This window comes from Dama dama, chromosome 15 (assembly GCF_033118175.1).
Source record: "Dama dama isolate Ldn47 chromosome 15, ASM3311817v1, whole genome shotgun sequence".
In the NCBI taxonomy this organism is placed as follows: domain Eukaryota; kingdom Metazoa; phylum Chordata; class Mammalia; order Artiodactyla; family Cervidae; genus Dama; species Dama dama.
In genome coordinates, this window is record NC_083695.1 from 17,551,341 (window position 1) to 17,567,526 (window position 16,186).

A 16,186-nucleotide genomic window follows, 5' to 3' on the forward strand; every position below is an offset into this window, starting at 1 on the left:
CATTATACTGTCATCTCCGTGATCACTAGCTGTTAGAATTTCTGAAAGGCTCTTTGCTTGGTTCTTTTTAATTGTCCTCTCATTCCTTAATCGTACCCATGCACATGACTAGAATTACCACCTATAAACAAATAATACATTTTAGTCTCTAGCCAAGACCTCTTTTCTGAACTCCAGACCCAAATGTCAAGTGTTTACTTGACATATCCTCTTGAAGGTTTCAACTCATATGTCCTGTTCAACTTTCCTCTGAGGTAGTCAGTCCTCTGCCAGTGTTTCCTATTTCAGTTAGGGGCACTTATCTCTCTTCACTTATATTAGCCAGAACCCTAGAGTCATTCTTGATATTTTCCTTTCTACCACCCCATATCCAATCCATCATCCATCTAGTTGATGATATTTACCACCAAAGTATTTCTCAAATCCTGTCATGTATCTCCATCTTTACCGCTCTAGAGAAGCTACCAGCATCTCTTATCTAAATTTCCTGGATAGTCTCTTAATTGACCTAACTACTTTTATCTAGTCTCTCAATCTGTTTTCCATACTGTAGCCACTGCCATCTTTTTAAAATGTTAATCTAAGTACCTCATCCTTTGCTCAAAGCCTCTACATGGCTTCCATCTGCTCTAGGGATAAAAAGGAAGAACTCCTCAACTTGGCCTGTAGGGCTCACAAGCTCTATTCCTTACATACCTCTTCTGCCTTGGCAAGCACCGTCTAATTTCCTGTTCTCAGCTGTGCTCATTCTCAGCTCAGGTTTTCGTTTAGCTCATTCTGTGCTTATTCTCAACTCAGGTTTTTGTTTAGCTCCCCATGCTGCCTCCTCTGACCACATCCTTGCTTCACTAATTCTATTAAGATCCAGTGTAGCTTAGTGGCTAAGCATATCACTCTTCAAGCCTAATTTTCAAGGGAGATTGCCAAGGTTCAAATCCTGATTCTACATCTTACTTGTGCAACCTTGGGTAAGTTACTTAATCTCCTGTGCCTTAGTTTCCTCAACTGGAAAATAAAAGATAATTGTGATATACTTGATCATAATAGTGTTATTATGATCAAATGATCGTTTACAGAGAAGGCTCTTTCCTCTTCTTTCTTGCCCAGTTAATTTCTTCTCAAAATTCTATTCTTAGTTCCAGAGTCACTCTCTCAGAGAATCATCCACTGACCTCTCTGACTGAATCCAATTACTTCATTACAGCTTTTCTCTTATGTTGAGTCTCTTATTTGTCATGTTTAATATAGGTGGGACTTTTATTTTTCTGAGCGATTTATACATTTACTTTTGGTTAACCTTCTAGCTTTCTCACTAGAATGTCAGCTCCAGGAGCCTAGGGATATTGTTTGTTTTTGGTCACTATTCTTTGTGTCTGACACAGTTTCCATTACTTAGTAGGTTTCCCCTCAAAATGTTTGTTTGTTTGGCTGCACCTTGTCTTAGTGGATTTAGTTCCTTGACCAGGGATGGAACCTGGGCCACTGCAATAGGAGTGAGGAGTCTCAGCTTTGGACCACCAGGGAAGTTCCCCAAAATATATGTTGACACAAAAAGACATTAAACATCCCTGATGGAAGCCTCCTTGATAAACTCTTTTGCTGCTTAAATTAGTGCTTTGTATAGTAATTAGTAAGTTCTGAGAAGGAAAACACAATGGTGAGTCAAACAGTTTAGCTATAGATCTGCTCTTGGTTCTTTAGGAGGTGACTCTGAGCAGGAGGGTTCTCTGTTCAACAAGGCAGGGTTTTGTAGAGATTATGTGCCAGATACACAGGCCTGGGTTTAATTCTTAGCTCCATAATCTGCTGCTCTGTGACCTTAATCGTGTCATGTGACTTCTTACAATTCCAGTTTCCTCATCTGTCAAATCACATCACATTACTCAGCACAGAGCCAATTCTTGTTAACTAGGCAAATGAATCTCTACGAATTTCAATTAATCTTGAACATAGTAGATATAGATCAGGCTTAAACGTGAGCCTGATCATCCACAGGCTCATGCCAATGACATGGCATGACCCTTGTGTAGGCTAGTAAGTCTCCTTCTGTGGCCGGTGACAAACTGCCTTCTCATCCCCAGCGCCCCCTCCCCAAAAAGTAAAAAAAAAACAAACCCAGAAACTTTGTGCTTTGGGTTACAAAAGAGAGTATGAATCCATGTGAACTGGTAAAACAGAGTTCCAATGGGATTTCCTGGTGCAAGCAAGTTTCTTTTTCCTTGGTGTTTCAAGTCCAAGTTTGAGTAGCAGTGGGTGAGCTGGCCTGGGCAGGTAGGATCAGAGGTTCGTTGCTGCCCATTACCTGTGAGAGACTGACCTTGGGAACAGAGAAGAGCAGTCAGTTCCTGACAAGACAGCCCTGCTCAGATGCCAGCTGAATGTAGCTAACCTCCACTGCAATCACAGAGCCTCTTTTCTCTCGAGCCCTCCTTTTTAAAAAATTTTTAAATCAGTTGAATCTGTTCCCTGAGAATCACACAAAATGATTCCCCTCTCACCTCAATCAAGGAAAGAAAAAAAAAACAAAAAAAAAAAAACAAAAAAAAAACTCATTCCTTACAGTAAAAAGAGTAAGCTTCTTGTCCACTTCTTGTGCAACTAGCTGGCCACTGGCTGCGATGAGAGGGGATATCCGCTTTGAGCACGGAGTGGAGTGAGCCGCATGGAAGCGAGGACCACGGTGATGTCTGCGATAGATGGACGTTGTTTCTTCCGCAATCCTCCTCTTTTTCTCCTTCCTCCTGTTGCAAACTTGTGGGACCGACTGGGGCTGTGATTTTTAGAGTGTAGTGTTTGTAGGTCAAGAGAGGGGGAACTGTGTCTACTTCGAGAGAGTTCAGAAGGGTGCTGTGCTTGAACTCGGCGAGTGTCCGTGATGGAAGAACTGTGAAAGTATGTGTGTGGGACAAAATTCAGACGTGTAACCGCAGGAAAGTGGTAGTGCGTACGTGGTGAGTGTGTGCGCGCGAGTGTGTGCGCGAGCCAGGGGCTGCCCGCCCGCCCGCCGCGGCTCCCCGTGGGCCGGCCCGGCCAATGAGCGCGCGGCTGCAGGGGCGGCGGGCGGGGAGGGGGCGCCGGGGCCCTGCGGATGGAGGCGCGGGCGGCGCGGCGCGCTCATTCCGCGCGGGCGTTGCTGGCAGGGGGCGGTGCAGTCACTAGCCGGGGACCGGGGCCCGGACCCGGGGCGGCGGGCGGCGTAGACGGCGCCGGGGACTGGGATGCGCATGGGATTCCGTGGCGGCAGCGTTGGCGTAGGCGTCGGCGGCCGCGGGGCCACGAGCTAGCGCCGCGGCGCGGGGAGCCAGTGAAGCCCGGCGGGCGAGCGGAGGTGGCGGCGGCTCAGGCAGAACAGCGGCGGCAGCCGGAGCCAGAGCGCCGCGCGCCCACCATGGCCGCCCAGGGCGAGCCCGGCTACCTGGCGGCGCAGTCGGACCCGGGTTCCAATAGCGAGCGCAGCACGGACTCGCCCATGCCCGGCTCGGAGGACGACCTGGTCGCCGGGGCGCCCCTGCACAGCCCCGAGTGGAGCGAGGAGCGCTTCCGCGTGGACAGGAAGAAACTTGAGGCCATGTTACAAGGTAGGCATCCTTCCTGCGTTCTCGGACTCCCCGGCTGAGCCCCCGACACCTTCCCGAACATCCTCGTCCCGCGTCCCAGCGCCCGGCCCAAAGTCGACTTAGTTCCTCGTCCCTTCCCCCGCGGAGCCGAAGGACACCCAGGTAGTGGAGACCTCGCGGGAGTCCCCACCCTACCACGCCTCCCAGGTCTCCAGGCACCGGGAACCCTGTGCTAACTTAACCGGCTTCAGAAAAGCCGAAGGCCGTGTTTGTTGTACTCGCGCGCCCAAGTTGCATTCTTGGACTTTGGAGATGCCAGCTTTAGTCTGGACACCTGGGTTGTGCCATCCGGACCCAGTCGGACGGCACAGAGTATGCGTGACACTCTCCTTATTCTTTGGCATTCTTGAATTCTAGCTCTGTCTCTTGTTTCTCTCCCTTGTCTTGTCAGTATCCACTTCCTCCAGCTGAGGGGCCTTGTCTCTCTATTGGGAAACGCTCCGCAGATGTCAAGGCTTAAGACAGGAGTTCCCGCCTCCCACCCTCCGCCCGGGAGTGAGAGGGGCCAGGATGGGGGTGAGCGGCCAAAGCGTGGGGATGGTGTCAGGGCAGTCTGCTGGGTTGGAGGACAGTGTGTGTTCATCGCCTGACACGCTTATAAAACACATCTTGAGTTACACTTGGTTCAGAAAAATCTTTCCGTATTATGGATGTCAGACTTTGCCTTTCACAACTTGGGATTTTTTTTTTTTTTTTTAAACTCCCTCGTTTCTCTGGGACTTTCCCAGTCGTAACAGCTTTAACCATGTAGGACTGGGATCAAATTCTGATTCTTAGTGGGAGGATTGGGATTCTTAGAGTGGATACTAAAATGTCCAAGGTCATTTTGATCTTCTCTAAAAATGTTAATTACTAGCTTACTTGTAATCGCCAGTGTGGCTCATTTCCGTCATCTAGAGAAATAAGGTTGGAGAAGGAAATGGCAACCCACTCTAGTATTCTTGCCTGGAGAATCCCGTGGATAGAGGAGCCTAGTGGGCTGCTGTCCATAGGGTCGCACAGAGTCGGACGGACTGAAGCGAGTTAGCATGCATGCCTGCATTGGAGAAAGAAATGGCAACCCACTCCAGTGTTCTTACCTGGAGAATCCCAGGGACAGAGGAGCCTGGTGGGCTGCCGTCTATGGGGTCGCACAGAGTCGGACACGACTGAAGCGACTTAGCAGCAGCAGCAGAGAAATAAGGTAGTTTGAATGATTGTTCTTCACATACCATAGAGGGACCAGGCATTTCTTTCACTGAGGGTGCAGTGGTGGATTCATTCAGTAGCTGGTGTCCTTAAGTCGGGGAGGATAGGAGCTTTCTAGATCTCTTTTGGCTTGTTGCATAACTTATTTCGACTTTATCAGTTAGTGCATCGAAATGTGGGAGCTCTTTAGCCCTCCATGGAAATGCAGTGGTTTTTTAGAACAATTAAGCAGGTTATTTTAAGACAGAACAAGATGTTTTCCAAAACAATAACTTGGTGAAAACAAATAGCAGGAGTATTTGGCAGGCGTTTTTTGGATGAGCTGTGAACTTGTCTCCCTTGTTGCTTATTTTTATTGATAAACATCCCCTGTGCTTGTCCTGTCTCTGTCTTTCTCCCTCTTTTTTTCCTCTTGTAAATTATGTAACGTCCTAGGAGAGTTAACTTCTGAGATAAACTTTTCATATAGGAATATTGCAAAGTAGATTTGGAAATTAAAACCCCAGTTGCATTTCAATAACTTGTTTTAGTTACTTCATTTGTTCCATGGTTCTTTTTGCCTAGTTCCTATTTTAAAACAAAATATTAAATTTATTCAGAAAAAATATTGGTGTAAGATTATTTAGGTTGAACTGTTAACACACATACCTCTCCTTTCAGCAAGTTTCTTGTTTGTTTTGTACATCTGGAGGGTTGTGAAGACAGATGGCTCTTCTAATAATACTATGTCTTCTTTACCTGTCTTGCCCATGCTCATACACACAGGCAAGTGATGTAAGCATCTAGGAAGCTCTCTTGCATAACCTGAGCTTTAGAAGTGGATTTCTTTTTTGAATTAATTTCCATGTAGAATAAAATGATATATTGGTGAGGCATGTTTAAAAATTTGAAGGCTCTTCCCGTTGTAGATATGATATTCTGACATGAGACAGTTTAAAACTGCTTTGTTGTGATAAAGTGTCTTAAGAGTTCGCATTTCTTCAGCAACCTACGCATTAATGAAATAGTCACACTTCAACTCCAAAGAAGTCTTTAATAATTTAATGTAGTGCTTTAACTTTTCACAGTCACTGGTAAGTGAATTATACCTTCTAGGAAAGTAAATTTGAACACATTTGACGATAGAACTCAGTGCACTGTGTACCAAGGCATTTTGTCATGCATGCTTCCCAGAGTCAAATTTTGTTAGAGCCACCAGGTTTTCTTTTTTTCGAAAATTTTTAATTGGAGGATAATTGCTTTACAATGTTGTGTTGGTTTCTGCCACACAACGATGTGAATCAGCCATAAATATACATATGTCCCCTCTCTCTTTGAACCTCCTTCCCACCCCGCACCCTATCCCACCCTTCTAGGTTGTCACAGAACACTGGGTTGAGGTCCCTGTGTTATATAGCAACTTCCCACTAGCTACCTGTTTTTACATATGGTAAGGTATATGTTTCAGTGCTACTCTCTGTATTTGTCTTGCCCTCTCCTTCCCCCACTGTGTCCACAAGTCTGTTCTCTATGTCTGCGTCTCTGTTCCTGCCCTGCATATAGGCTCATCGGTACCATTTTCCTAGATTCCATGTATATGCATTAATATATGATGTTTGTTTTTCTCTTTCTGATTTGCTTCATCCTGTATAACAGTCTCTAGAGAACCACCATGGAATAAGGAGTAAGACTAGTTTTCTGAACCAAACATCGTCATGTGTCTCATCACTTGATACTAGGTGGTTAAAGCAAGTGTGGGCAACTGGAATCACTCAAGAGTTAGGTTCAAATCACTGTGGAATCTTGGGAGAGTTTGTGGACACCTCTCTGTCTCAATTTGCCCGTCTGTAAAATGGGACTGATGCTAGTATTATGCCTTTCTCTTGGAGTTTTGTGAGAATTAAAGGAGATAATGCCTAATGAACAAAAACTTGCCATACCATTTTGTAAACCATTTTGTAAATATATATCAGTGCCACTGAAGTTGCTTAGTTGTGTCTGACTCTTTGCGATCCCATGGACTGTAGCCTACCAGGCTCCTCCATCCATGGAATTTTCCAGGCAAGAGTACTGGAGTGGGTTGCCATTTCCTTCTCCAGGGATCTTCTCGATCTGGGGATTGAACCCAGGTCTCCCACATTGCAGGCATTGCTTTACTGTCTGAGCTACCAGGAAAGCCCTAATATATATATATCAGTTGCTTTTATTATTTCATTATTAATAATAATAAATAAATACTATAGCATGGATTCAATCTATTTTTAATGCCTAGCACAATTTTTGACAGTCTATATTTGAATATCTAGGGAAAAAAGTTTGCATTTTTATAATTGCAGAAGTAAAATAGAGAATGAGGTAGGAGTTTGGAAAGTCAACAAATATTTTAATATTGTTAGATGTCCTGGAGTAGGAAGCTTTTATTTTTGAAAAGTGCCAGTTAAGAAAAGTTTTTATTTTCCTGGTTGGGTTTCTGATTATTGTGAATTTGGATTTGCCATTTTTCTTCACACAGTTGCCTTAAAATGTGTACAGTTTCCCAGTTTAAATCAGGATAAATAAGATTCTCTGCCTTTAAGTCTACATAGTGCAAATTGGTGATTATAATGCTCGGAATTTGTTTCCAGAGAGACTGTCCTGGGGGTAAGTTAATGTTTAATGGGTTGTATTTTTATTAGTAGAGAAATTCTTCTACGCAATGGACCAAAAATTCAGTGAGCTTAAAATACGGGCAATAGGGTAGTGGTTAAAGAAATGAATGCCATTCTTGGATGATCATTGACTCCCCAAAGAATTGATAACACATAGAATCCACTAGGGCTAAAAAATGCAGGAAAAAAATCACTAGTTTTTTATTTTTTGCTTTTGTTTTTTGGCTGATAATTACTTTGGAACAGCCATGCACAGTATCTGACATTTTTGCTTGAGTCTAAATGAAGATTACTGATTTTATTACTCAACAGTTTTGTAAATGGAAATTCATTTTCAAGTTTAAGGTTTTGATGAGGGTGGTCGGCCTTGGCGTAGATACCATGGACAACATTATAATAATGAAGAAAAACTGTTCTTGATTTACTTAATACTGATATTCAGAATTTAGACTTCATACTTCATGTGGGGTAGTAGTATTGATCCAGTCAATTAAATGTGAGTTATGGTTTACAAAGAGGGCGAAGAGTGGTCTAGAGGAAGGTCTGGGAGAATGTAGGAAATCAGTGGGTGAGAAGAATCAGAAATATAGCCCTGGTGCTGGCCAACATCGCGAGACAAATATGGAATTTGTTAACTTTAGACTTTTCCTTTTTTTTCTTTTGAGATTGTTTTACATCTTATGATTATATTTTTACTTTTACATTGAAAAATGTATACACATGCCATGCAATTGAAAGCTCCTACGTGAAGTTTAGACTCACAGGCATTTTCAAAGTTCAGAATTCCTCATATATTATCATAGAAAGAAGTATTGGTGGTGAATGAGGCAGTGACCTGTTTTTATAAATTGAGGTTAATGTCTGGTGGGCTTTTAGGATATTGCTGTTAAGGACTTTAAAAGCCATGTTTTGGGGACTTCCCTGGTGGTCCAGTCGTTAAGACTTTGCGTGCTTCCAATCAATGCAGGGGGCGTGGGTTTGATCCCTAGTTGGGGAGCTAAGATCCTACATGCCATGTGGCACAGCCAAAAAAAATTAAAAACGAAGCAAAACGTGTCTTTACATGTTGACAGTGATGGGCACAACAGGAATCATTGACTGCTGTTTGCTTGAGGAACAGAACTAGTTACTAAAACAGCTGATCGCATGGTTGATTAAAAGTAAGAGCAGCAGTTATGTAATTACATATCTCTTTAATCTGGCAAACTTTAGTGAAGATTGTCTTATGATTTGGTAAATGGATAATAATTTTTTAGATGCTTTGTGAAAGAGATGAAGCCAAAATATATGAAAATGGAGGAGTGCTGAAAATGAAAACAAAGAAGAGCTAAGCTGGATAGAGTTTTCTAGCTAGGGCTTGATTAAAGCTAGTAAACATTAAGAACAGATGCAGTAACTTTATGAAGCTTACTGGTTGAAGGCAAAGGACTCTTGGCCAGATCTGGATTTGAGTCCCGGTCTTACCTTTAAATAGGGAGCTTGAGAAAATTCATTACCTGCAGCCCATTTCTGAAAGAGGGTGATGTAGGATTCTGATGTAGGAGCATACCTACATCCTGTGGTGGTTGTGACTATTCAGAGAATAAAAGATGTATATGAAACATCACAGCGCTGACCACATGGGAAGTGCTGGATAAGTCACTAATACTCGTATTCATTATAAACTGTAGTTCATAAAGTGCACATTTTTCTATTGAAAATGAAGATCTAGTATACTGGAAAATGAACTAAATGAATTAAATAAATGGTTCATTTATTAAAATGATAAATGGGCATTCACAGCTACCTAAATATTATGACTGGCCTTTCTGGTAGCTCAGAGTGTACCCGGCATATTAGCCCCTCGTGAAGGTGGTTGATGGCTGGATGGCATCACCGACTCAATGGACATGAGTTTGAGTAAACTCCGGGAGTTGGTGATGGACAGGGAGGCCTGGCGTGCTGCGATTCATGGGGTTGCGAAGAGTCAGACACGGCTGAGCAACTGAACTGAACTGAAGGTGGTTGAGTACATGATGAGTAAAGCTGTATTGGATATGAGTGCGGAGTTTTAGATTTTGTGCTGGATGATAGGTCTTTTCACTGTCTTTAGCTGTGATGGTACTTGCCTTGAGAATTTTTCATTCCTTAAATGGTGTGAAGCCAGTCTCTTCTATTGTTTTTCCTAAAGAGGAGCCTCAGAATCAGTTACTCTCCCTTGTGGTTTGATGTTGCTCTGAACATGTCATTCATTGGCGTCTTTGAAGAAAATGCTGGGGGCGTGGGATAACATATTCTATTTGCTCATCTATACAATGGGGACCATGGTAGTCCTGTCTTCCGGGGTTGTTGTGAGCACAGAAGGAGGTGATGCGGGTGAAATGCTGAGCACAGGGCTAGGCACACAGTGTTTGGTCACAACAGCCCAGTGCCACGTGATGGAGAGGGATTTCAAAACACTAGAAAGCAAATGCTTGCCAGGACTTTTTTTTTTAAGATTTTTTTTTTTTTTTTTTTTTGATGTGGACCATTTAAAAAAGTTTTTATTGAATTTGTTACAGTGTTTTTTCTGTTTTTTTATGTTTTGGTGTTTTGGCCTGGAGGCAGGTGGGATCCTAGCTCCGTGGCCAGGGATGGAACATGGGCCCCCTGCATTGGAAAGCAAAGTCTTAACCGCTGGACCACCAAGGAAGTCTTTCTCTCTTTTTAAAAAGCAAACAAAAAACAACTGCTGATGAATTGCCCCCGCCCACAGTGAAAATCTTCTTCCAATCAGAGTAGTTTATTAGGATAAGTGTAGTAGAGTTAGAGAGCAGAACTGAAGGTTCAGACTGTTTTATAAGCTAAAGGAAAATACATGAGAGGTTGTAGAGTGCAGCAGTAAAGAGCTCGGGAACTGCTGTGGGGCTGACCTGGGTTGGGGTCCTAATTTCGACCTTTGTAGGGTCCTGGGAGGATGCTGTGACAGAGGCAGGGAGTCAGTGTTCTCCATTAGTCTTACCTCTGTGCAGACTTCTGGGACTTTGGTTAAGTTGATCATTGATAAGTTAAAACATACAAAGAGTTTGTCCTATCGATGATTTTAACAGGCAGGAATGTATCTGGCTGCGACTAACAGAAAACCCAACATAGAGTGGCTTAAACAAGCCAGGGGGTTATTTTCCCGTTGAAACAAAAATATCTGGGGCTGAGAGGTCGAGGCCCTAATAGCTACTCAAGGGCTTCAGGGAGCTAAATGACTCTCCCCCCGACCTTGGCCATCCCAACCGATGGCTGTGGCCTCATTGGTGCAGTCTGGCCAGGACTGTACCTTGAGATGAGTCTGTGGTCTCTGCAGGGAAGAGGGCAGAGAACAAAAATGGTTTTTTTATTCAACATTTTGCCTTTTTATGTGACAAAGAATTCTCTCTCCTAGAACTTCCATCTGTATTTCTTTGGCCACTCTTTGCTACAAGAGATTCTGGGAAAGAAAGTGACTTCATTTCCAGCTTCTCCTAGGAGGCGGCAAGGAGGAAGGGAATCAGAATGGATCCAGTGATCCAACCCATAGTTTCCCCACAAGGGGCAAAGCTGAAGTCATTGTGACAGACACACCAGGTTGTGCCTGATGTAAAAGCTTACCCGTGTCAGAGACTTTGACCTGCATTGATAACTCCTGGAAATCTAGATTATTTGGTAGTGTTTATGTTGGTGGAATTTCTTCTTGGCTTAGTTCAGGAATAAACCTAAAATCCAAAGAGAAAGCACCTTTGATCATGGAAAGTGGTTCTTGTGTTTTTACGCCTTTTAAAAAAAGGACTTAGGGCCAATAAGTACTGTAACTGCCATTTTCTCCTTCACTCTTTTCTGCCTGTCAAGTGTTTTGTTTTTTTTTTTTTTCATTTAAAATTATACAGCATAATACATCCATTTTACCTTTTTAGAAACATCTTATTATTTTTAATATATCTTATTATTTTTAATATATCTTATTAATAATCTTATTTTAAAAACATTATTTTTAATGTATTTTTAAGTTGAAGCATAGTTGATTTACAGTGTTGTGTTGATTTCTGCTGTACAGTAAAGTGACTCAGTTCTACACATACATTCTTTTTTATTTTCTTCTCCATTATGGTTTAATCTCAGGATATTGAAAATAGTCCCCTCTGCTGTACAGTAGGGCCTTGTTGTTATCCTTTCCATAGGTGGATAGTGTGCATGTACTAATCCCAAACTCCCAGTTCATCCCTCCCATTTTACCTTTTATTACTCTAAGATACTCCTTCTCTTCTCCCTCTTCCTTCTGGCTCACCACACATCTCAAGTTGCTTTTAAAATAGACTGGTTCAAAAAATAAAATAAGATAAAATAAAATAGACTGGTTCAGTGTAGTTCATACTTTTTCCCTTTAGGGTTTTCTTAGAGTGGTCACTGCAATAGCATCTGGCCAATGAAGCCAGAATTTGTTTAGAAAATGAAGTCATTTTGGAGGCAGTTTGATAATAGAATTATCATCAGATTTGTGCCATGTTTTGCTGTTTGAAATTGTCCAGAATGATGAGCTAATAAAAATACCAGTTCTTATCCTTAGTTTATACTGTTTATTTAAAAATCTAGACCTTGGAGAAGGCAACGGCAACCCACTCCAGTATTCTTGCCCAGAGAATCCCATGGACAGAGGAGCCTGGTGGGCTATAGTCCATGAGGCCTCAAGAGTCAAGACACAACTTAGCGACTAAACCACCACCTAGACGGGTTAGCTGAGAACTAGAGCCACCTGGAAGTTAAGTGGGGGGTTGGACAGGGGTGCAGAGTTCTGTCTGGGGGAGACAGTAGCCCTGGACTGACTGGGGCAGGGAGCTGCCACAGACACTGCTCAAGAAGTTGTTCCCAACAGGAGAAAGAGCAAGTTCAGATGTAGGCTTAGAAAAACAGGTAACTTGACCAAAGGCAGCAGATCAAGCCAGCCCAACTGGTTCATGAATGTAGTTTAATTAAATGAATCCGGATGGGAACAGAAATAGATTAAGGGACCACAGAGTGACTGGAAGAGTAGAGAAGGCTCAGCAGGGTCTGGCTGACCTCACCCGAAGCCTAGGTAAGGAATCTGGGACCAGGCAGAGAAAGGCCGTAAAGGCAACTGGGAAGTAGTTTGGGGAAGTTTTGGAAGGCAATCTGACTTCTCTTTGGAGGGTGTTTTGAGCTGGTTGGGTTAGCAGCCGAGAGAAATGGGATTGAAAATGGAATTGGGTCCTCTGTACCCTTGGTGTTGACCCAGCAAATATTTCTTAGTTGCCACTGGCCTGAAGAAGCTATGTTGTAAACTCTTTCATTCCTTTGATTGTGTACTTCATAACTCCCCTGCCCTGTTTCTTAATAAATGCTTTTGAAAAATGTGAAAAAAAAAATCTAGACCTTTAAAAATGCATGGCAGTGGGGTGGGGGGTTGGGGGGCTTCCCTGGTGGTTTAAGACTCCAAGCTCTTAATGCAGGGGGTCTAGGTTCAATCGCTGGTTGGAGAGCTAGATCCCACATGTGACAACTAAAGATCCCACATACTGCAACTAAGACCAGGTGCAGCCAAATAAATAAGTATTTTTTAAAAATGCATGGGATAATAGTGACCATAAATATTCCTTTAGGTAAAATGCTTAATAAACCATGTGAGATGAGGCACTGTTTCAATACTACTCCATAGTAGATTTGCAGTGTGTGGGGATGACCTTGGCAAGAAACCCTCATTCTGCTGCAAAAGCCATCACATTTGATTTTTAATCCTTGTGGCACCAGCATTTAATATCCAAAGTGCACAAACCATTAATAGACACATTTTGTGGATGTTATACTTTTATAAATCCATTTACTACCTAATAAGCTACTAATAACTGTAGCTGATGAAACCATTTATATTTGTAACCCATATTAAATCCTGTTCCCATTTATGATACTGGCATATAAAAAGATAATGATCACTTTCTAGCTCTGAAGTAGTTTTTCTGTAACTATGAATATGATAAATCATGTATTAGTCTGCATACTGAGTTGATCTGGAGCTTAACTACATCTCTTGTATAGGAAGATGCTTAAACATAAGACTTGAAAATTAGCCATTGTGTTTTTTTTTCAGATTTTGAAAGTAATACAAATTTATAGAATATTTGAAAATACAAACAGATGTAAAAAAAAAAACCAAAAGGCATCCCTAAATCTAGAATCCAGCAGTAACCACTGATAATATTTTGGGTATTTTTTCCTGGTCTCTAAAAACTATGCTCACACATAATTTATTTTAGCAACAGATATTGAGTTCCTGCTACATGTCAGTTACAGTATAGGGCTTTGGTGGGGGGGGGGGGCGGCAGACAAAACCAAGATAGATACGGTTCTTACCCCTGTGTGATTTGTATCCCTAAAATTCTAAACTGGGATCATAACTCCCTTCTTTCAAGGAAATGGAAACCCACTCCAGTATTCTTGCCTAGAGAATCCCATGGACAGAGGGGCTGACAGGTTGTAGTCGATGGGGTCTCAAAGAGTTGGATACGACTGAGTGATAAACACTTTGGTATCATGGGTATTTTCCATCTCATTAAAGATTCTTGAAGAACAGGATTTTAAATAGCTCTATAATATTAACCTTGACATATGATTTGCTTAAACATGATGACTTTCTTTTTTTTTTTTGCTCAGACAGTAAAGAATCCGCCTGCAATTCAGGAGACCTGAGTTTGATCCCTGGGTCAAGAAGATCCCCTGGTGAAGGGAATGGCAACCCACTTCAGTATTCTTGCCTGGAGAATCCCACGGACAGAGGAGCCTGTTGGGCTACAGTCCATGGGGTCACAAAGAATTGGACACAACAGAGCAACTAACACTTCCACTTTATGACATTTTATAACATTTTTTAGGTGATCATTCATTGAGAGGAACCTAATGTTTCTATTCAGATTGTCCCAGATTCAGGTCCTGGCTCTATCATTTAATGGTTGTGGTGGTATTGTTTAATCGTTAAGTCGCCACTGACTCTTTTGCTATTCCACAGGCTGTAGCCCACCAGGCTCCTCTGTCCATGGAATTTCTCAGACAAGAATACTGGAGTGGGTTGCCATGCCCTCCTCCAGGGGATCTTCCCGACCCAGGGATTGAACCCTTGTCTCTTGCATTGACAGGCAGATCCTTTACCTCTGAGACACCAGGGAAGCCCATTGGTTGTGTGGCCTGAGGCAAGTTAATAACTCCTCTGAGCTTCAGTGTTCTCATCGCTAAAATGGAATAAATATAGTTTCTAGGTCATAAGAAAAACACTGTATATCAAGCATGTACCAGTGTCATATGTAGTGTGATACTCAAGAATTAGCAGGTAATGAGTGTTAACACTGCTGCCCCAAGCCCTTTTTGCCTGAAAAACATTTTTTCATCCTTAATTGTTCCCGTAGGAAAAATTCTTTATAGTGACCATTTTAGCACAAAGGAAATAGACATTTTTAAGGCTTTTGATAGATTTGCAAAAATATTTTCTGGAAAGATTCATGAGTTAGGCAGAAGAGACAATGGATTTGTAGGCTGTCTGCTCCTTGTACCTGTGATCCCACAACCTGGCTTCGGTTAATGGTAGTGAGAGATTAGAAAATAACTGAATGACCAATCTAGAGTTAGAGTTCTGTTTGTTTCTTTCATCGAAAACTTTGAATGTTGTTTATCATACATCATTAGCATGTCTGGGAATCATATAAATTAAAACCAAAGAAGATTTGAATTCTTTTCTTTCTTTGATTCTCTTTACCCTAGAGTATAGCACAGCACCCTTGAACCTAGTGTGTGTGCACGCTAAGTCGCTTCAGTCTTGTCTGACTCTTTGTGACCCATGGACTGTAGCCTGCCAGGCTCCTCTGTGCATGGGATTCTCCAGGCAAGAATACTGAAATTGATTGCTGTGCCCTCCTCCAGGGGATCTTCCCAACCCAGGGATCGAACCGGCATCTCTTCTGTCCCCTGCATTGGCAGGTGGGTTCTTTACCACTGGCGCCACCTAGCAGTAAAACATTCTCCACCTTGAAGCTTTAAACCATTAAACTACCTTGAAGCATTTTAGTCTAGGAGCATAATTTTTAACTGGCACATGTTTACAATGGCTTGCTGTAAGGAACTTGGGGTAAGAGCTCAAACCATATATTTCTGTGGAGGGAATGTACTGTTTTTATTATTGCATAGCAAGCTCAGGTTTGATTTTCTTACAGACTCCTATTAAGTCAGATGTCATAGATACCTATTTAGTATATTATGGATTAGCTTAAGAGCACACTTTTTTTTTTATTACAGAAATTTAAAAATCAATATAAGGGAAACTTTTAAAAAGAAAAATAATCATTTGTCATTTCGCTATCCTATAGCTGTTTTCATTTTTCTGCCTTGGAGTGTAATCCTTGGGAATTCCCTGGCTGTCCAGTGTTTAGGACTCCACACTTTCACTGCCGAGGATGTGGGTTTGATCCCTTGTCAGGGAACTAAGATCTCACAAGCTGCTCTGCTCAGCCAAAAAAAAAAAAGAAAAAAAAGAGAAGTGTAGTCCTTGAGATACATCCTTGACTACTTGCATGGAGTTTATGTAGTTGTAGCACTGATTTGTGTATTCATCATTAATCTGCTATATTAAATGTTTTTGTATTTCTAAGCACTTTTCAGAATTAAAATTTTATGGTTGGATAATGGTACATCTGATCAAAAAATTTTTTTTGCAGCTATAGACAACCTTATAGTGAATGTGAATTACATAGCTTTTTTCTCCTTTGGAAC

At 42.1% G+C, this 16,186-nt stretch overlaps 1 protein-coding gene across 1 annotated transcript in view; it reads left to right on the forward strand.

Moving 5' to 3' along the window:
* Positions 1-3,373: 3,373 nt before the first annotated feature.
* Positions 3,374-16,186, forward strand: part of BICC1 (BicC family RNA binding protein 1) — a 368,187-nt gene continuing 355,374 nt past the window's right edge. Inside the window, exon 1 of the mRNA XM_061161565.1 lies at positions 3,374-3,578. Within this exon, the coding sequence (XP_061017548.1) occupies positions 3,389-3,578 (190 nt within the window). The 5' untranslated portion in view covers positions 3,374-3,388. The remainder of the gene's footprint in view (positions 3,579-16,186) is intronic.